Source organism: Lagopus muta, chromosome 10, assembly GCF_023343835.1.
Source record: "Lagopus muta isolate bLagMut1 chromosome 10, bLagMut1 primary, whole genome shotgun sequence".
NCBI lineage: Eukaryota > Metazoa > Chordata > Aves > Galliformes > Phasianidae > Lagopus > Lagopus muta.
Window position 1 is genome coordinate 8940078 of NC_064442.1, and position 23166 is coordinate 8963243.

At 41.0% G+C, this 23166-nt stretch overlaps 1 protein-coding gene across 1 annotated transcript in view; it reads right to left on the reverse strand.

Annotated features, from left to right (window-relative positions):
- Positions 1-23166, reverse strand: part of SH3GL3 (SH3 domain containing GRB2 like 3, endophilin A3) — a 47371-nt gene that overhangs the window by 4113 nt on the left and 20092 nt on the right. Inside the window, exons 2-8 of the mRNA XM_048956795.1 lie at positions 12528-12596; positions 11985-12057; positions 10340-10483; positions 9343-9476; positions 7793-7951; positions 4859-4962; positions 3500-3627 (exon numbers count right to left, since the gene is read on the reverse strand). Coding sequence (XP_048812752.1) covers positions 3500-3627; positions 4859-4962; positions 7793-7951; positions 9343-9476; positions 10340-10483; positions 11985-12057; positions 12528-12596 — 811 coding nt within the window. The remainder of the gene's footprint in view (positions 1-3499; positions 3628-4858; positions 4963-7792; positions 7952-9342; positions 9477-10339; positions 10484-11984; positions 12058-12527; positions 12597-23166) is intronic.

Genomic DNA, 23166 nt, shown 5'->3' on the forward strand with positions numbered 1-23166 from the left:
AGGGATCAGAAGACTTCTAGGAAACACTTATTCTGCTAGTCAGTAATAACATTTGGTGTTAAAATTGGGAAGTGGGAATTAATTTTGTTTGGGGATATGTTCTATCCTTTATAAGAAAGGTTCTTTTCTCCTGTTCTAACAATGCAAGAGAGCTGTCAACACAAAGACCCCCTTCAAGTAAGCCATCCCAGGATACTGCTGAAACAAAGCTGCACTCGGTCTCTGCCTGTGGAAAGCATGGGGTAACAACAAAGTTTCACAAGAGCAAACTGAATTACGGCTTGTCCAATACAATGGTGCAGGCCAAAGCTTGTTTCGGGACATATTTCTGCTGAAATAGTCCATTGACAGAAAAGATGATAAGCCACAGTTTTACAACAAAAATGGACTGACTGCATTCAAAAATAGCTGAGCTATTTCCAGAGTCTCTGCCAAGGTAGAGCTGATACCAACTCACCAGAACTGTCAGCAGCAGAAGGCAGCGCTCGGAATAATTGACAAAGTTCCTTGCCTTCACCAGCTGCTCCGATGGGGCTAATTTATTATTGCAAGTCAGTTCAAATCTGACAGCAAGGTACCCGATAGGAGATGGATCACATTTGGTTCAATTTAAGCTCCAAAGGACTGAAAAGAAATGTCTGGCAGCCTGGAAAGATTTTAAAATAATGGTCACAGCCAATACGACCGGTTTCACTCCAGGCTGTTGGATCAGTCAGAGTCTTCATTAGAATCAGGCAGCTGCTGCTACTGTATAATCCAATGAGACAAAGCTTCCCTGACAAAAGTAATGGGGGCAGCGCTGCTTGACGATCTGCAACACACTCTGTTTAACATCACAGAACTGGTGACATGACTGCAGCCTTTTCCCATCTATTAAATACTTGCTCTTCTTCTGTTGCAGAGACTTAAGCTAAAGAAATCACACTTTTTTTTTTCCCTGAAGGCAGGTTTTACGTTAATTTGCAGCACCAGGCCCATCTCCTTAATTCTGCCACCATGGAGATAAATCGTCACACTTCACTGTGTTCAAGGATGACCAATCATAGTACACAGATCACTTAAACCTGGACAGTACAAACGGAAAAAACAGCACCAAGCAGGCTGAGCAAGTAGCTGTCTGTGATTTCTGAAGCAGCACAGGATAAAACCAGAGCAATGAGTGTTGGTTTTTTTTGTTCTTGTCTTTCCAAAAGGAGTTACTGCCCATACCTGCACATACTCCTCTTCTACACCAAGATATATGTACTTGGTAGCAATTACACTTTAATCATCAGGAGCTGGAAGCTTACAAAGATAATTAGCCCCAGTCTCCCTCACAGCTGAAGTGTGTAAACATTTAGATGCCTATGTTAAAATCCAGCACATGGCAACCAGACCCAATTAGTTTATACCACAACCCGACAAACAAAAAGAATGAAATGCATGATGTAACACAGCATTTAAGAGTTCTAGAGCAGATGATGCTCACAGCCCCAGCTGATTAATGAGGGTAAGAATGAATTAGAATAAAAAATTGGAATAAAAAATTGATTTATTGTCTGTGCTTAATCAAAGTAACTAAATAATTTACAACATTAAAAAGACGTTTCTGTACACATTTGCAGGGCTGGAGTCACAAGTCATTAGCAGTGAGTAATCCCCATGTGTTAGGAATTGCATAAAGGAAAATACCATTTCTGCTCTGAGAAACTAATACTTAACCTAGAAAGCTATAGTGAAACACAGGAAAAGTCATTTCAACGCTCAGAACTGGATCATGGTAGTTGTGAATGTGTCACACCTTACTTTTAACTGTTCAGTTGATATTTGTGAGCTCACTGAATGCTAAGATACTGCTACCTTCAATGATAGCAGCGGGGAAATTAAAGGTCAACATCTTAGTAGAGCCAATGTGTAAACAGGGGAAGTTGGATGTGTTGGATGAAGCTTTCTAAGCAGCAGAAGAGGATGATTATGATGCTATCCCCCCGTCACACGGAGATCTTACAACATTGTGCAGAGTTTTCCTTCGAGCCACCTGGTTCACATTTATAAATCACAGACCACAAATCAAATCAAATCTGTTTCACAATGTTAAGCAGCAAGAGGAAGGCTCTCCATTTACAAGCAGGGTACATTCACCCCACTATAACTCCACAGAAATTCATATGGACAACAGAAAGAAAGAAGATAAATAATGATTTCAGGAGGCAAACAGAATCCACAGCTTTATAATCTAATGGAGGGAAAAAAAAAAACCTACTGAGTCTAAATCTTTCTAATACTAAGTGAGATTAATTTAAATCTTTATACTATTATCAACACTAATTGCAGCAACTGAAACTAAATTTTTCCTATACTTCCTCTTTCTCTCTTTTATGACTATGTTTTCTTTTCTGTTCTGAGAGTACTGACTGAGCCAAGCAGTAAGTGAAATCCCATCATTAAAAGCAAGCAGCTGCTGCTGTAGTGTATGAATGGAATCGACAAATGGAACTGGCTCACTCCTTTCCCACCTTAGTGATCAGTGGCCATTCATTTTTCAGTTCTTTCAGTAAATTTTAGCTCATTAAAACTGCCTTTTTTTTTTTTTTAAGTAAGCAAGGTGGCAGCATCCTTGATCTGTCACCACTCACCACAGGATGAGGGAGATAGGGCAAAAAAATTTATTCATGTGGAAATGTGGAAAAGTTGCTTCAGTGACTAGTGGTAACCATGCTCATTATTACAACTTTCACACACAACTTTCATGGGCTTTCAATAGTTATTCCCATTTTTTCTTTATTTTTTTTTTTCTCCCCTTCCTCGATAGAACCAGGCTCTGACCACAAGAAGGGACCCTACTACCACAGCAAGGGATATCTAACAATCAAGGAATCACAGATTGGCTTGGGGGAGAAGAGATCACTGAGTTCCAACCCCTGCCACAGCCTGGTTCCCACCCACTAGATCCCTTTAATCCAGGCCTGCATCCAACCTGGCCTTGAACACCTCCAGTAACTCAGCTAAAAAAACGCACACATTTCTGTGCGTATTTCAGGGGAATGAAAGAACATTAAGGTAAATTATGTTAACAAAATTAGTTAGGCCAAAGTTAGTCTCCCTGAATTCTACATGGCTAGTAGTCAAGATCCTGAGCTGATCACTTACACAGAGAGTGCTGAGAGAAATTAGCAGCTGGAGACTTTCCAGACAGTGATCTAACACACCCAATTAGGCATCTGTCTTTTCAAGAAACAAAATGCTTTCTGCAAGTGATTCTCTCTCCTCTTACCCTTCGTGGCAATACAAAGAACCTAAAAAGAACCAACAGAGTGCCACACCTCAAATTCAGATGGTGAAAGATGGAAAGAGGAACCCTGGCTTCACAATTCCATTGCCAAACCTGGGGAACAAACTGGAGTCAAATACCTGGATACAGACACACTATGAATCCACCATTAGCGTGATACAAGCAGTGCAACAAGCAACAATCTGGTACAAAAGCCACCAAATGTGAAGTCTGTGGCCACAGGCTTACCTGATGACTTTATAGAAGAGCTATAAGCAATCCCATTGTGCTGCTGATTATCACCAGTTTCCAGAGTTGTAGTTATTACAGGTTTGGGCTTAAATTCACGTTTAGGCCGACTAGATGCTACATTTATTCTGGAACACAGAGAAGAGTGGCAAGAGATTCACTCAAACAAATACAGTTTCCACCCAGATTCAGTACTTTTGTATTTGAAAGATAAGGAAAAACCTTTCTGCTGTGGGTTTTTGGACTTCTATTAGATTTTTTGGAGGAAGGTGTGAGGAAATGTTATTCACTAAACGCTGCTCAGTTCTAATGCACATGAGTTTCAGCAAGGCCCTATTTTATTTAATGCTACGGTCCTGCTGACAGAGGTAAAAAAGCTTAACAGCCTGAGTCTGAGAAGTGCTGAGCATCCACAGCTGCCACTGAGTTCAGCAGAAGTTCCAGGAATGAGCTGTCTGGAAAGCTCAGCTGTAAATGACATATGCAGAAGCCCAGCCAGGACAGAGGCCCAGGGAATGCATCTCACATGGTGCATTTTCATTAGAGAAAAAAAAAAAAGCGGGAAATAATCATTTGAACAGCAAATCTGCCACAGCACCTCTTGCTACATGTGCATGTGGCCCTACTGAGACCACCCCATTACAATGGCCCTTCAGCTGGAATGTTGCAGGGTATACAGGTACTGCTACTCCCATATGGTACTCACATCCATCACTTCAATTCTGTTCTCAGGAAAGTCTCAAAGAAGTTACGTGACTCTGACTGTACTACTAGTCCATGCTATAGCAGTGCTCAAGTCATTAAGGTCTCCTGTTCCCTGTTGCTTTTCTGAGTGACGTACAACAAATTAATGACAGCAGCTTTCTTCCTATTAGTATGACACAAAATATCTGGCTTTTCGCAAGTTCATTACATCACAACTGTATTCCTCGCCAACTGGCACGTTCTTTATTTTGCTGCAGAGTTTTGTTATGCCCATAATCTCAGTGAAAACAGACCAACTGCCCAGCAAAGACTCCAAAACAATGTTCAGAAAGTATGCAAGTTTAAAAAAAAATCTACCAACAACCGGAGGCTGTCCTACTTAACTGCTGCAGATGTGAGGGGGAGAGTCTGCACACTCTCAAAGCTTGCTGGACAGACCCCATGGCACATTAAAGGCTCACGGTCCAGCAGTACATTGCCAGGTTGTAACGTTTTAAAAACAACGAAGCCCAGCAGGGCACAAGAGCACAGCAAGCGTGCATCTGTTGTGCTACAAGATCTGCTGCTACCAGATCTGCTGCTTCTGTGACTTTTCATATTCAAGAACCTGAACTACAAAAGAGACTCACAGTTTTCTTACACGTTCAGTCTTACCGGTTTTGCAGTTTGCTCTGCAGATCCTCCAATATTTCTGTAGATTGTTTGTGGTAATCTAGTGCTGCTTCTACAAACACAGCCAACTGGCTAACTTGCTCTACCTGAAAAACAGAGAGCAAACAGTTTTTAAGAGCCTGCAGTACCTTCAGCTGAAGGATAAACAAACATCATTCAAAACAGATTTGGTATCTCAAAAGACAGTGATACCTTGTGGGACTATTGAAAAAGAGCATATGTGATTTTATCAAAGGAACTGCCAGTTGGAACCTGAACAAAACTGAGGTGTAACTTCTAGTTCACTAACTCAGGGCTGGGTCCTTAAGTCATTTCCTTTCACAGTGCACAAATCCTTTTTGCTTTCAACTTCCAAGCCAGCTGTCTGTCAACACCCAAAGCTGAAACAGTTGCAGTGCACAACCCCTTAGCAGGTGAGAGAGGAGCCTTCCTAATCAGCAATGCTGGGACAAGTTACACTGGGACAACTCTTGTGACTCAGACCCATTAGTGCTTATTAGCCGTGTTTATGAACTACAGTTCTGAAATCATCTGGACTTACCTCACTAGATGGCAGCATTTTATATGTAAACCGATAAATGAAACATGATTTATCTGCTATTATCCAAACCTACTTGAAGAGGTATCAGCAAGTCATTCAAGTGTATGAATGCTAAGGAAGAATGTGAAAGAGAAAAAACAAGAAAGGTAATGACCTCATTCCTCTTCCCCGATGCAAACTGAAAAGTTTAAGATGTACTACCAGGGAACAACAGCAAATACTTATTTGTTCTCCTTTTTTGCACTTTTCCTTTAAGACGAGGAGGAGGACAGAGCCCAAAAGTCTGATATGTTCCCATTCCACCATGTCTTCACATGCTGGATCACAAGAAGGTGTCTGTGAAAGCTTTCTGTTTAAGTTTTATGGACCCATGGCAATTTTAAGCTCTACTTTTGCTGCTTTTACTCAGTTAAAAACATTATTAGAAATTCTGCTGGGACTCCTAGAGAGCCAAACATCATCACACAGCATACAGAAATCAAATGCAGAACCAAATTAACAGCTGATACAAGTCCATCAAAGTCAAGACAGTAATGTAAACCAGCTGAGGATAACACACAGTGTGCCTGGGGTTTGCATGGGGTGGTCGGAGAAAATAGACAGACAAGGACTGTCAAGACAAGATGAGTGAGAGCTGAGAGGAGTGTGGGGACTGGGAGAAAAAAGAGTGACTGGGAAAGAGCCAGAGAGACTTGTGGGACTAAAAGGCGTTTAGCTTGAGGAGCCTGAGACTGGATGAGTGGGAAAGGCAGGAAGATGGATCCGATAAGAAATGCATGCAAAGTGTCGGTGTGGGAGGTCTGGAACCAGCAGTGCAAAAAATCAGGACTGTGTTTGGGTGAGGCACCTGGCAAGGCGTCTGAGAACCAGAGCATTGAGAACAGAGACTGCAGGGAAACAGAAAGAAAGGGAAACACTTTGGGAACATGGAAGGACAGTTAGGAAGTGACTGCAATCAGAGTCTCTGCAAACCAGTGAGAAAGACTGTGGTTAGGCAAGAAGGCTGGAATGAGAAGTTTGAGGGTGGGAGGCAGATGGGGTCAGCATGGAACATCAGAAGGAAAGAGCACAGTTTTCTTGAAAGATAAGCAAAAGAAAGTGAGGATGGAACAAGACCTCACAGGGACACCCAGTTCAACTCGCTCCGAAGGCAGATTCATTCACGCTGGTAAGTCATTCCTGATCAGTTCTCTCGTGGCTCAGATAATTCACTATAAATCCATGTGCTGCTTCATCTTTTGGTTTGGTTTGGCTTTGGCTAATGATAAACACCTGAAACACTTCTCAGCTGCTTATGCAAAGAACTATAAGAAACACTGGCAACTTGGTAGAGCCTACAGTGGGACACCAGGAATAGTGCACTGAAATTATTTATAGAGGATGATTAATTTTTGCTGCCTTCATATCATTTGTGCTGGTAAAATGGCAAGACAGTTTTTGACTTACACACGGCTGTAGCAAACGCAGCCCACTCACAACAGCTTGGGAGCCACAGGTTAGTTTATAGCTGGCTGATAAGCAGTTAGACAGAGAGGTTGCTTGCATTGAAATGATTTTACTCAACAGCTGCTCCTTTTTGCTTTTGTCCTTTGTATTTCAGCCAAAATACATATATTTCTATATATATATATATATCTACATCTATATTTGTATCTGATGGAGACTTATTAGAAGAAAAGGATATCCTGTATTCTGCCTACAGATAATAAAATGGCCTCTAAAAGCATCTACCCAGCTTATTCTCACCCAGTTCCATCATTAACACAGGAAGAGAGCACACTGCTATTTTCTGTATGTGCACTGAAGAGAGGGATTATCCTAAAGACCACAGCTGTTAATTATTTAGACATAATTTCATTGTGGACTTGGAATCTGAGCCAAAGTTCAAGTACCTGAGCACAACCCACATAAACTTTATGCAGTAATTTTTAGAACCAAAATGTAGTTGTAATTTGTGGAGTCCAAATCACCCAGATCCTTCAGATCAGCAACAAATTTTTCTGTACAAGTGAGCTGCTCCTGAAAATCAGTGCAGGTTACAAATCTCTTGCTCCCAGTTTAAGCAGCAGCTCTGTGACTGTGTTAGTCCCCATTCTTCCTCCCACTCATCTCCCTGCATTCTGTTTGCAGACAGTTCACTGCTCATAGATAATAAAGACACATGAAACCTCTGTGTCAGCCTTGTCTGACCTGCTGAATTCTTGAGTTCTCCCATGTGCTGCTGTGCACAAAGTTCCTGTCCAAGACAAGGAGAAAGGCACATTCTCTGCCTTCAGTCCTTGCCTTCTATAAAGGATGAGACAAGCTTCATCCAAACCCACATGCATTTCCCATCTGGATATACCGCTGTAAACAAAAACGAAGGACAGACTTACATCATTTTCTAAGAAATTGAACATGCTTCTTTCAGCTAGTTCCTTTGACTCCTCAAATTTTTCTACAGCTTGTTTAACTTCTTCATCTGGTATCTTTCCAAGACGTTTCTTTTTATAATCATAATCCAAACGCCGTCCTTCTAGTTTCTTCAAATGATGCTAAATAAGACAGAACATTTAGAAGAAGGTTCAAATGAGATTGGCCAATACAAACTCATTGTGATTTAAGGAAGTCTCAGCTATGGACGTGATTACAGACATATGCAGAACCAAAAGAAACACCAGGCTCAGAGATTATCCAGCCCAACCCTTTGATCTAAGGCAGCATCAGGTATGTCCAGGACTGCATACACGAATACAATTTTAATTTGTATATACTTTAAAAAACCAGCCATCTGCTAAGGCTCAGGAAACTGGCTACCTTGATTTGCTAAACTTAGATTTGGAATGGACTTTACTAAAATGTACATCATCTCAGATTGGATCCTGCTTCTAATTTAGAACATCTGAATGTGCCACCCCCTGCCTCCCCTGTTCTATACTTAATTCAATTTTACCTCTTGTATTATATGCAATATGACAGCTAACAGTTAAAGCGTTATTTTCTCTTCTCATTCCCTAGGCAGTACTCCAACACATCTTATATTCTTACTTTCTTCGTTAGGTGTCAACTTGACACTTCTATCTGACATCACTATGCAAGCTTTCTGTTGCCAAAAACCATGGGACTGACAGTCTTACAGAATGGACTGAGTGTGAGAGTAAAAAACTCATTAAAGCTAACATCAAACAATTCCTTTCTATCAGTTCAGAAGAACTACAGCTGAAAACAGTTACATGTCATAAGAGACAGCTACAGGCATCAAGGCACAGTTACTGCCTTTTGCTATGCTTTTCACTTCCATTTACGTGTTAACAAATAAACCAACTTTTATTTCTGCATTTCATCAGGGTTTCAACTTGCTTATTATCAAAGCCTATTGGAATCAACAGACTTAGATGAGATTGCCTGCATTCTTTTGAATTGTCATTTTGTAAACAAAACCTCACTTTAAAGGTTAAAAATATGTTCCTCACCATCCTATATTTTTTCCCATAGTGGGATATGACACCCAGCAATTGATGGCACTTTTCAGATCATTCTGTGATTGCTCTGAACAGCCTTCTTCAACAATCATATTCAGCCTTTATTATAAACAGCTATAGGTGACAGAGGCAGCAAGACAGAATAATCAAAGTAAATCGCAGCCTACTCACGTGTTCAGATCAATTAATAACAAGTGTGGGTTAAAACAAAACAGTAGAAAAGGAATATATTTTTCTTCACTACTGAACGCATAGGCAACATAACAAACTGAGCAAGCTAGAGTATGGTAAAAAACAGCCAGACATTGATTGTAAGCAGATTTCACCACTACTTTGCTAGAGAAATAAGCTTAAATGTAATGACATTTATTTACCTTTAGGTGTCCAAAAAAAACCTCCCAGAGAACTGGAGCCTGATTGACTCTGATTATTGGTAAATGAAGCTTTACTCTGCATAAACTTACCCCAATCTCTTTTAAATCTTTGTCCTGCAGTAACTGTAGGGGATCAATGAAATTTTGTTTGACATTAATATCAAGCGAGTCCTTCACCTCTGCCATTTGCTTCATGCTTTCACCAGCATCCAGCAGCGCAAGGCCTATGGTAAACAATGTGCTGCTTATATCTCAGTATACACGAAACAACAAATGCATCTTATAACAAAACTCAAGTGGGCACCTTTGCACTTGCTGTAGCCCTTGAAAAGTGAAAAATAATGCACTTGCTTTTCTCCTACAGAAAATTAGTACTGGAAAATTCTGCTCCAAAGCACACCCTGTGTTCCTCTCCCCATCTCCCTTAAGCCCTTCAAAAAAAAACAAACAAAACCCACATCTTATAATACAGTTCTTTTAAGGAGGTATATTTGCGTCTGCTGTAGGCCTTTGGAAAGTAATTGCCTTTCCCTCTCCCTCCTCCACCTCATCAAGAAAATCTTTACTTCCCAGATACCACAGAACTGCCTGGGTTGAAAAGAACCTCAAAGATCATCCAGTTTCAACCCCCCTGCTGTGTGCAGGGTCACCAACCACCAGACCAGGCTGCCCAGAGCCACATCCAGCCTGGCCTTGAATGTCTGCAAGGATGGGGCATCTACAACCTCCTTGGGCAACCTGTTCCAGTGCATCACCACCCTCTGTGTGAAAAAATTCCTCCTAATATCCAACCTAACACATTGCATATATGGATTGCTCTAAATTATTCTTTTGGCAAATTAGAAACAAAATATTTATCTTAATAATATCAACTATGAAACAGAATTAGTTACAGATAGAATCCACCTGCAACAGTGGTGGACAAATACACAGAAGCATTAGGTATTATTATATCAATCATTCCCTAATCACTGCACTTAGCTTGCTCTCTTACCTGGATTAGCTATTTACACAGGTTATGTCAATGACTAATATTCTGTGAAGAACTTTATACGGAAATATTCTCAAAGGAGGTGCACAAACTCACCAAACATAGAATCATCGCCAAGCTCTCTGCCATACCGTATCATGCAGTCTCCTAGGAGTCCTTCTGTCTGAGGATAGCCTGTAGTTTTAACTTGTCCTCTTATCTTTGACATAGTGTTCAGCATTCCCAGCTTGGCTCTGTATGCTAAAAAGGACATGAACATGAAAAAGAACAAGAGTTATAGAAACAGTTTTTATATTAATATATTTAAAGCAATAAGTCATTTAACAAGCAGTCTCACAAAGCAAGTCACTGAACTGGTTTGTATAGACCCATAAACCTTTTGCTGTCAGTATTTCATATTCAAAAGCTGAAGCAAGATTCCATTCAGCAGTGAGGGTCATATGAAATTGCTTTATTCTCAGCTGGATGGGCAACATTTCTCCAGACTGATACACAGGGGCAATGTTTCCTGCCTCTTGTGGATATTCACATTCCCCTGGCTATTTCTGTTTGTGAGGTCTATTAAAAACACCACAAAAAGAAAACACAGAATGGGTTCATAAAAGTACAGCCAACTCCAACTTCATGCTCCTGCTTATGAGGACTTTGCAGGACTTCTTTCCCCCACTGTTTTAATGGTTCCAATACTCCAGACTGATTTTTTTATTCTTGCAGAAAGGACAGATGCATGCAAATTACTTTATTTTGGGGCTGCTCATATCACGACAAAACCATGTGGTTATTCTTGGAATGTTTTCCTGTCTACTCCTATTATCAACTCAACAGCTACTTCAACATAGTAATAGCCAAGGGTAGGACAATTCCTAAGAAATGTGAGCATGGATGCTCACTAGCTGCATCTTGAATACCCTAGCTGGGCCTTGCTGAAGTGCTGAATATTCTCATCATGTTGTAAGCACAACCCACTAGTTGCTTCTCCTATAGACATTAGCAACATACTGAATTTCTCTGGTGATGTGCATCTTGTAAGGTACCCAAAACAAACAGCTATCTCTTAAATCACCACATTCAGCAGAGTAAACATGAATTCAGTCAGACAGTTCTCAAAAAAAAAATGAAGGCTCTTCCAACTGATAGTTTGGACAGTAATTCCAACTCTTAACAGATAATCTTTGTGATCAACAGTAAATGTGGATGTGTTGTCTTTCTCAAACCAAAATTTTAGAAACCTGTTAACTGACTACCAAAAATCCACTCAGACCTTACAGCGTCCAGAAAAAGCAAAGCTTCACTCAGACACTGGGCAGGAATGTAACAGCCCTGTTCCCCATAGCTACATAACCTGCAGTACCCCTGATGTCAGCAGTGCGTGAGTTAAATTCAATGGCATTCTCTTCACTTCAGGGATCCACATCCCACTGCAGGAAATGCAGCACAAATAGGAACATCAATAGTGCTGTGTTTCCATCCCAGGCCATCCAATACATGTCACACACACACACAACCTACACGTGCTCAGTAAGCCCCCACAATGTGCATTCCTAGCTGAACACATCCCAGGATGCATGAATACTTTATAGTTTCACTGTACAGTACAGTTCTTTGTACACATAGGTGAGGTACTCTGGGACATCCAGAAGCCTCACAGTAATAATCCAATCAGCTTTTATCCACTTAGGATGAAATCTGGAGTAACAAGATAACTTTCAGCAAAATTTGACCCCTACTGTTAGTGCAGTACCTGGATTTGGCTGAAGATATTCTGTGGATTTTGACAGAAGCTCTGCCACAGCTTTGTTTGTAACATCAATTTTCTGAAAAAGATAAGTAACATAGTTAGTAAAAGCAAATCTATTTCTAGAAATTTATAGTTAGATTAAATACCCTATTCCAGCTGCTTATGAAAATATATAAAGAAAATCTGTTTGTGACAAGATTGCACCAAAAATACGTGAATTGGCAGTTAGCACTCAGAAGGATCAAACGTTTCTATTAAAACAGGGGGAGCTACTTATCTTTCAGGCTCATCAGTCCTGAATACTGCTTATGCATTCCAGACTGTGTTTCCTGCCAGCCCAACAGTTGTTACTATGACTGTTTCTCTCACCAGGTGAAAAAGATCAAAAATAGCCTAGCTCGCAGTCTTGGGGTCAGGGCCATTTAAATCAGGAGTTTACACTGTCTTCCCATTTATGTTTCTAAGTGCTATAAAAATCTTTTATGTGCATTGTTTCCCTTTTTCTGCAATAGCAGAATGTTGAAAAACACATGTTGTTTTCCTTACCCTTTCCATCTCTTGAAATTCTTCATCTAATTTCGTTCCTTCTGCTCCACTTATCTTCTCACTGAACAGCTGTAAAAAGAAAAGTTGAACAACAAAAAATTGCTTTTTTTTTTAATTTTATTTTTTAGATAATAAACATCTGTGAGAGTCACAAGAATTCACCCAGGTTAGAAAACAACGCAGCAACCATTTGTAACAACTGTGCAAGAGAAGCCTTCCTCGTGGAAACAAAACACTGATTTCAATAGAAATAAAGAGGCTTGATATGAATTTACAAAAATGTCACTGAAGTGATGCTGCTAAACAAAAAATGACTTTTGTGCTTCACAGCTTGTACCCTAAAGCCACAGCCAACACAGCATATTTCAGACACTGTGACCAGAGTGTGAGAGTAACCCTTCGGGGCACATTTTTCCAGCTCTACCTGTAAGAGCATTCTGGTCCTGTATGCCATTAAGTCTAGGGGTAAAGTCCCATTCCTCCTGATGGGAATAACACACTGTGCAGTTCTGTGGATGGAACAGACTTGTGAAAACTGCCGCACTGTGATCACTTGTGTGACTGAGCATGTTTATGATACTGAAAATAAAAATGCCACACATCCTTCAGAAACTCCGAGCATTAGCTTTAAATAGAGGATTTCAATAAACCTTCTTTAGACAGCTATAACATTATCCAACTTTTGTACGAAAAGCTCCAGGCCATCAGACAGCAGCCCTAGGTCATGGCTGGGAATCAGCACTCAAGCAGCACTCGGCTGTCTGCTTCCTGCAGTGCGGGGCACCTGTATTGCAACAGAATGAAGAAAAACCAGGCAGACCTGTGTGAATCAGCCTTTGAAGCATCATTCCATGATGATACAAGTGGTAGAACACACATTCACCAAGTTTAAATCAGAAATTCCTATTTTGGCAGATTGTAGTTTTAATGGACTCTTAGCACTGACTGTTCACAGCTGGTTTAAATCTGGGCCTAACTCCTTGACTGAGGCATCACCAAACATGCCCCAGTCACGCGTCTTGCTCATCCTCAGCACCTTCTAAAAGACAATTTATCTCACTGTATTAAAAGGGCCTTGGGGACTTGCACAATGTGAAAATAGGTCATGGATCTTTGCAGCACAGCACTTCTCTTCTGCAAGGCAGCCTGCACTGCACAGGTGTGCTGGGAGCGTGCTGCCTGCCCAAAACCCAGTCAGGAGCTGATGAAGCAGAGCTGGAAGCTGACCTTGCACCAGTATCACTGCTATCACACAGCCAAAAATTATACCTGCTTAAGGGAAAGTGTGAGTTCAGAGAGAACCACAGTGCTAATTACTTCTATAGCAATCGTGATTGTTATGCTTAATATGCCAAAGTCTGGAAACTTTAGGAGATTATTTATTTTCCAGAGCCCTGACAGAACAAACACAAGAACACACTAAAGATGAAGCCACGCAGGTAGCAGTGAGTCCTTACAGCCATCACCTTGCTGCTGCAAGGCAGCCCCCTGGAGAGGCAACCCGAGGTCACGCATGGAGGGGACAGTGCCCAGATCTCTGCAGGTGCGTCTGAGGATATGGGATGAGATGGAGAGAGGTGCTCTTACAGAAGGTGAAAAGCAGCCCAGCACAAACTGGGCAATTTCTCAATGCTGTGGCAGTGCATCCCTTTTCTGTGTGATGTAAATTCCTAAAATTATCAGTGCTGTTTTTCACAGCTTCACACGTCTCCATCTCTCCAGCAGGCACTGAGCAGATCAGTGGTTTTCTTCTGGCTGGGGGCAGCAGGGGAATTATCCTTCTTCAGCTGAAGCTCAGAAATCCACATTCAGTACCTACCCAAAACTATTGCAAATAATCCATCTGTGTGTTGGCAAAGGGTAAATGCAGTGCTGTAGCACGATTGCTCAACTGTGAAAGAATAATTAATAATAAATTACCGCTCCAAATGACAACAATGAAGCATCGCATTCTTGGGAAAAACTGGACATTTCAACAAGAAGCACAGTGAAGGGGTAGAAAGTTCACTCGCTACTGGCATTGACAGAGAGCAAACAAACAAACAGAAAAGCCCAACAACTCCGCTGAGTCACTGGAAAACCATCAGCTTCCTGTGCTCTTTTGCAGGACTGCAGCCACAGAGCTAAGGTTCCCAGTGGGAGCAAGGCCGTGCTGCCAGACCCCATGGCACTGAGCTGCGCTGCCCGCCTCTGCCTTCACCTGCTCACATACTGCCCTGCATGGGTACTGCTGGTTTCCCTTCTGAAGCACTGCAAAACTCCTCGCTGTGTTTGTAACGGAGAGAGAAACTACTTGCAGCAGCCCTGAGTCGCTTCTTATGAGAGAATCTTTGGGCTTGTTGAACCTGCAGGGAGTGAGGAGTGCACTTAAGTCAGGTCCAGAAGGTCACGGAATAGCTGAGATTTTCTACGCACCAGCTTGCAGAATATCTCTTGTTCTCCAAATCTACAATCATAGAATGACTTATGTCGAAAGGGACCTTAAATATCATTGAGCTGCAACCTGCCCAGGGCCCCCACCCAACCTGGCCTCGGGCACCTCCAAGAATAGGGCACCCAGAGCTCTGGGCAGCAGTGACTGGGCCTAGGAGAGGTTAAGTGAGTACTAAACAGCCTGCTCTGAAAGGAGCTTCCCATGGGAGGCTGCAGCAGAGGCTCCTGGAGGGCCCTCTCAACATACCTGGCTGATTCTAAACCCACACTTACAGGGAAGTGCAAATACAACTGTCCAGATTGATTCCTTACAGTCCATAAGCTGTTCTGAGCTTCTGACAGTAAGAATTGTTGTAAAATTCTAATGGCTATCATTAGACTTTGCTACCACATCTTGTTTTGTATTGGTATTACCAGAACTTGCTTTACTATTCTCAAATTCAGAAACAACAGCTTCTTTTCTGATCATACTGAATTCAGGAGTTGTAAAACTTGTACTACTATTCTTTCAATTAAAAGTCATAGGATAACCAATTAATTATTGAAAATGGATGCATAAATGGAGACAGCTGCTGTGCTTTAGTTGTCTATCTGCTAAGCATCATTCAGATGCATTGTATCAAGCCTCAAAACGCTTTGAACTTAAGTTGGCATGCTTCTACTACAGAGCGGTGTAATTACGAGGGAATACCTATCGCTTTTTATGTGACAACTCAAAGGCAAAACTGCAGCTGGCACATAAAGCACACACTTTGCAGGGAAGCACGCACTTCTGTATGGGAAGAATCCTGATCTTTACCTCCAGTTTAGGGAACCAGGTGCCATGGTGCTGCACCCCAGGATGGGGACAGAGCCAAAATGCTGGGCCTCTGAAAAACCCACTTCACACTACAGTGGCCACCATTACCTTGCTGCTCCTTTGCTGGGCCTGAAGCTAATGCCTTCCATTGGTCATGCTTCTGGTGAAGCTCACTGGAGTTTCTCTAGATCAATGTTTGTGCCCAGGAACAGCTCCACACCTATGAAATGATAAAGATGTCTTCCTCTCAGGTGTTGGTTCTGCTCCCTCCATCACACTCGATTTGCTAAGACTTAGGTACCACAACAGCAAACCACCACCTAACAATCCACTACTAAACTTGTAGGCCCTGTAAGACAGAAGATCTTTTTGAATTAAGAAACAGTACAGGTTGTACACAAGTGATCCTTGGCTGTAACTTCTTGTGAGAGCCTACTACTCCTTGTAGTAATGAAGAATTGAACACGATGTTGTATTTGATAATCTAAAAGAACTTATGGGCTCTATGTGGGACTTTCAGGGAAGGCAAGTCTGAAGAAAAAAAGGAGTTTGGTTAAAAACACCTCAGCTATTATTTCTATTTGAGCTCTGTATCCAACAAAAGGCAAACTGCAGTTCTGTTAGTCTTAGAAACCTGCAAATATCTATTTTCTAAGGAATTTCTATTCCAAATTCTCTGAGAGAACATTTTTTCCATAAACATAATATCCAGATTTCATTCTCACATCTCTTTTTTACTTTAATTTCTTTGAGGTAATGTCATTTTCTTCTCTCTTCTTGTAATGAAGCAAGGGTCTATCACACAAATTGTCTTCAGTTTAAACTGAAGCCCACACCTCAACAAAACTGAATGAAAAAGGTCTCAAGGTCCCATCTATTTTTCACTGCTTTTTATTTGAAGTATGTTAAGATTTATTCCTCTTAACCGCACAAGAATGGTGAACTTTCCATTCTCACAGGGGGTTGTGAAAGTGCCCTTCAGAAAAAAAATGCTGTCTTATCCAACGCTTTCTATACTGCATCCACTAAATTTAAACTCTATTCTCTCCTGTATTTCACTAAGGAAGGTTACTGAATGCCAGAAACTGCCAAAAAGACTGAAGACCAACAGAGAGCTGATAAAAATCTCAGAACAATTACCCTATTTCTTATATATCCACTGGGCATTTTGTAACACCAGTTCATACAATTCTTACCAAGCCAATAAATACCTGCACACATGCTCTGACCTTCTTTTTCACTTGTTTTGCCTTTGTTTTGCAACAGATGATTGAGCCATCACAGGGCTTTTTTGTTCTTGAACTCCACTTGTTCCAACAGTAGCTGAGTAAGTCCTTAATTAGCCAGCAATTGTCTTGTCCAGTACTGGCAGAGAAATCATCAAAAACTATTTAAGGACCGAATGAAAGGTATTGCATCCTGTTAAAGACCAGAGAGTTTTTCATGACCCTTCACCAAGTAACAGCATTTAATTTGTTCAGAATCAGCTGTTGAAATTATCTGCTGAAACTTTAATGGGATGGAAAATTCCTTTGTTTGTCGTAAATATGCACAGTATCAAACCCAGGAGGCAAAACCTACATTTTAAGGCAGAAAAATCTTTTAACAAAAAAGCCAAAGCTATGAAAATACTTTCTCTATAAAAACGGAAATAAGCAACCAATTGGGAAAAGTAGTAGATTCATCCCAAAGTTAATACAGAGAAAGCCAGGAAATATTATAACTATATGGCTGCATTTCCCACAGAAACATTTTACTGGGCCAAAGTGCACAAATACATTAAGGCATATCTTTAAATACAGCTAAATTCTACATTCCTGTACGGTTAACACATAATAGCTACGCTTCTCTTAATAAATCATTAAAACTTTCAGTTCTTGCCCCGGAGCCACATAATTGTTTTGTTTGGTGTTAAGCTGTTACAGAAGATTTAATGCAACGTGGCAATACTAACGGCTTTCTGAAGAACCTTATTAAATGATATGCCTATCATAAACAATGGCAAGAGTGAGGTGGCTGGCAGGATTTCTTCTGGCTGAAGTAGAATCTCCTTGCAGTGTTTGCCCTCCCGAGAGGAGAGGGATTATTTCTTTCCCTTTTCCACAATGCTCATTCGGATTGCAGAACCAAGATGCCAGACTTTCTTCCAGATCAAAAGTACTTTAACTTCAAACATCTGTCATCCTCTGTTTTGTGCTTCCAGGCTCCTCTACAGTGCGATATATTCGCTGGTTTTCCTCCTTCCCATGGCCCTGAACTGAGAAGCTAAATTAGGATGCACATTTCTAACACAGACCTAAACAAAGAACAAAAGAGACAGTGCTCTTTGCTCCTGGAACAGCAGTGGGGGACGCCAGCGCCAAGCAGGTAGGAGAACAACGGCCTCCTCAGATGTCTCAACCTGCACAAGGAATGTCCCAGGAAGGGGCCTGCAGCCGTGCAGACATAACAAACCTGGAGCCACAGAATGTGGAGGATCATCTCCAAATGAAAATGGATACTCTACACCTAAACAAACATTTTCTCAGGCTCTTGGAAAAATACGGCAAGGAAAAAAGATTACAAAAATGTACCTGAGGACATTCCTGTAGCTATACTGACACAGCTCACGCCATCCAAATGCTTTGGAGAAAATCCAACAGCCTCTTATTTCAGGGGCTAAGCACTGAACAATGGCAAGAACTCCCTTGTTGCTTCAGAACGCTGTGTTTTCAGAGAAAACAGGAATATTATTGCTCTGGTATGCTCAAAAGAAAAGATCTACTCCGCCCCAAAAAATAAATCAAGGATCTTCTACAAAGTGCATGTATTTGTTTTGTAAATACAGAGCACTCTGGCTTACCTCCTGCAAACCAGCTACGCTTGCACTTTAACAGGCACTTATGTGCATTGCAGGACCAAGACCAGAGTGCTCAGTACCTGGCCCTATCAGCTCAAAGGGCAGCACCTTTTCAAGGAATACTTGACGGCTTTTTTTTCTACTAAATTTCAGGCTATACCAGCACTGATTTCTCCATAGCACTTGGGGAATTAGTCACAATCATTTCTGACAGCAACAGTGAGAAATGTTTTTTGACAAAAATAACCAAGGAGCTAATGGGGCCCTACTGCTGCTAAATGCAAAGAAGGGAGGGCAGGAAGATGTCCTGAAAATAAAACACTTCTTATTGCTCTCATGGCCATGTCAGCATACAAAATTTCTCTGAAATCAATAGTGCTCACACATAGATGTGTAGCAGTGAGGGTAACAGTATGTCTACAATTCTAAAATGTAATACAAGGTTTCTGAATGTGTGAGTTGCTAACACTGATTAAAAATTATAATCGTGGTTACAAACATAAAGATTAAAACTACATTATGGCAGTATCTACTGCAGAGTATGTTTTCATGGGGGGTTGGACTCGATGATCTCTGGAGGTCCCTTCCAACCCTTACAATTCTGTGATTCATATGAATGCAGGGAGACAGACAAAAAGGAGTTACATCCAATGGAATGAATCTCTTCTAACTCTCCATCCATCACATACAGCTGCACCAGAGCTTCACAGGAACACATCCATGGCCATAGGAATTCACGTCCCAGCATTTTACCAAACAGCTCTATTCCCAAATTCTCCAAGTAGAAATAGAAATTTTGAGCTAGCACGCGTCTGCAATTGAAGCGAAGCTCATGGCTGTGCTCACAGCCTTGAGGGCGTCTGAGCTTCACTTGGGGATTTGTGATGGATCCACCAGCAAATCCTGTCCCAGTAACAAACAAAAATCAAAGTACCAAAGAGGTATGTAGGTTTTAAACACACACACACACACACACACATACATAGGTAAGGCATTTAAAAAATAGAGGTGTGCTATATTTGAGGACTTGCTAAGATATGTTTCATTAAAATATTTCTTAAATTGTATTTTTTTAAACTGGAGTGTTTATCAATATGAAAAATAAGAACCAGGATCCATTTCATTGTAAGAGCACAGACTTTTGTAGGAATTCTATTTTGTACTGAAAACAAAAAAACAAGGCCCAGATCTCTCTAAGGATATCAAAAACCTCCACGGACTGCTTCCCAAGACAAATGTCACCTTCTCTAAGAAGAGATCTCTGAAACACCCACGAAGTTCAACAAAAAATAAGAGCTTTTGTAATTATAAGGAACATCATTATCTCACTGATATATACAAATCCTTGATTTAGTTATTTGCAGTTTCCGACACAAACAGAACCCACAGGGTTGCAGTAGATTATTTTTAGGAAGACAGATGAACTGAGGTATGAAAGCACAGGAAAGGCAAAAAGGAACAGAAGGGACTTTTGTGTGTGACCCACAGGAAACAGGGATCTGCAGATCTCCTGCAAGTCACCTTGTGCTGTGACATCAGTCAGCCACGAACACCTCGCCCCTAACAGGTTCCATGCAGGCCAGTCTTCCACAGCTGGATATGACCCAAAGTGCAGGGAAAGCCCATGCAGCAGGCAGCTGCAGCTGCTACAGACAGCCCTACAGCTGCCAGCAAGAATGGACTCAGCCCATCAGAACTGCACATACTCTCTTCAATAAAAAAAAAAAAGATCTCAATTGACAAATGGAATGCAAGGCTGCAGCTGCCATGCTGAGTCAACCAAAGCCACAGGGGCTGAGCTGCAACTGTACAGCTCTGGCAATGGCTCAAAAGTGGCAGCTCAGCTTTATTTAGCAAGGAAGCTCAAATTGTGCAAGCCTTGTATTCTGGGATCAAGAAAGCCCTGGCAAGCACTCGTACCTGCAGAAACTTTTGAGCAATTACATCCTTGCTGATGCAGGAGTTTCAGCAGGCAAGTCGTAGGGATAACCCACAGCATCTCTTTCAGAAAAAAAAAAAAAAAGAAAATTTAAGAGAAAGTTTAATTGACTGATCAATTGCAGGTTCTGCTGTAAAATTAATGGTGCTAGAAACTAGAAACTCATAGCCATGTAATAAGTGTTCCCAATGACTTTAATTCTTTTACATACAGTTCTGTATGCAGCACTCAGTGCTATCTCCCCCCACTTAAATTCACATGAACAAGAACTGCTGAAGACACCTCAGTATATCTTAAAACATACTTAATCCAATATTTATATGCTTAGGAAACCATGCTGAAGAAGAAAAATGCACTGAACACAAGAGCATGACATAAATGAGGTTATCGGCTGCAGAGAGCCACCTTTTCTTCGGGAAGGATTTACACAAGTGAAAAAGAAAAAGATGAAAAGAATGTTGAGAGAGCAACAAGCTGATCAACCAAAGATTTCTGCATAGTTAAAACAAAAGTTTCTTCCACTCAGGAGTGTTACCACAACAGAAATTTTTCGAAAGAGAAGGGCTTGCTGCTTCAACAAAACTATGGAGTGCTTTACATAAAGACCTGCTGGTGCTGTGCGTATGAAAGGGCCATTTCTACAAGTTCCTGGCACCTTTGCCATTCTTTCTGCTATCATGATTGAGATACACAGAATATTTTTTTTTTATTCCTGTTCTTTCAAAATAAAAAGGAAACAGATAAAAGAAAAGCAGAGGTCTGAACAGACCTGAGAGATTCTGTGGAGGTACTTAGGAAAATCTTCACCTCTAAAGCAAGGGGAAAAAATGTGGCAATACCTCGTGCTCTAATGAAACAGTTACAGCTGATAGAGTGATGTGAAGTGATGGGAATTAAACAATTAAGTTAGGGGTAAACACAGTACCAGTCGTGGTCCTGAAGTTTATGAAATCAACAGTAACCTCTAATGAAGTATTCTCCATGACTCCATTTGCTTCTTGCTGTACTTCTACAAATCAGGCTTTTTCACATCTACTTTCTCTGACAGCTACACTGGGATTTCATCCCATAAGACTCCTGTGCTCTAATTTATTTCTCAGATGTAATATTCCATGAAACTCCAGATTGCACATTACAGCCCTAACACTCCTTCAAGTTGTTCTGCAGAAAGCTGGACACCAGAGCTCCGTGCCAGCAAGAGGATTTGAAGTAGGGTCAAGAATGCTGAATGTTTATGTCCTACTTGGTCAATAATTAAAATCCTGTATGCAGCTGACCCTGCGAGTGATCAGGCAGTCTTATAATTAACCTTATTAACAAAACTTAGCTGAAGTATTAGTAAATACAGACTGTGTAATCCAGACTTTTACAAGGATGGCTGTACACTGTTCATAGTTCTGGATTCCAGACTTTCTGCTCTAAGCAAGAACCACATGTCAGCCACTGCTATAGGTTTTGACGTTCCAGGAAAAGTGAGAGGCAAGTTGGTACAGACACAAACAAACATTAAGCTCCTACTATGCCAGGAATTTAGAGGTAGAAATGGAAAGCTAAGTACCTGATTGAATTTGTGGTAAACTGATGCTTTTGGCCACACAGTAAATAGCTAGAATGCCAGCATCAGATCACCATTCTTTCCCTGAAGAATGCCATCTATGTTCTGAATCTATTAAAAGAATAGAACAAAAAATGATAGGAAAGAAAAAATGAGAAAAACAGCAGCTCTGAAATAGCTCAGTAGCTCATCAGACTGGGATGGAATGCTATTTCCTATCAAACTGAGTGCTTTTGTACCAAAAGAGCAGAATTAATCAACAGCTTTCACACACATACGTGAAACCCAGGAGGCATTCGAGACCCGGATGCTTTTGAAAATCTCACCACGTGCTTATCTAAATCTCAAGGCATTTAAATGCTTCTTAGAAGTCTGGCTCATGAGACTCAGAAGTGCACCAACTCAGAACACTGCCAAAACATGAGCTCTGTTTAATTTCAGATTCAAATCATAAAGAGCTGACAGTGGCTGAACTAACAACTACTTTATTATTATCACTTAATGCCTTCTTAAACGGTATTTTCTCCTTGCGTTTCTTCTATTAAAACATAGCAGAAGGTTCCCTTGTTTACAGTCCCAAATAATGGCTGCACAGGTGGTGGGTCCTTTTTTTTAAGATCTGTGCAGACACAACTTAGCAGAACCAGAAGTCATAGAGGATGCAAAGTAATCATTTTGACAACCTGCAAACATGTTTCCATAAAAGTAAACTACATGTTTGAAAATTACACTCTGGAAGATCCACAACTCACACAGCAGAGCTCAGACGGATGGCTCACAGCTCATAAGATCTCTGCTAGCTCAAATGAACAGACATGTTTTGCAAAGAATCTGTGATCTGATGGCAGTCCTACCTACAAGAGAGGCATGTGTAACAATACTAAATTATAAGAGCTTCCATTTTCTACACCACTCTTTTCCTGCAACGGATTCAGGAATTTCTTCTGGGACTTTCCTTCCCCTCCTCCTGTTGTTACCTCTCAAATCCCAGTCATCTGCACTATAAAATTAGCTCAGCTTGGCACTTCTCTTACTTATATCACTACTGCCAGAGTTAGAAGAATAAAGCTTTAC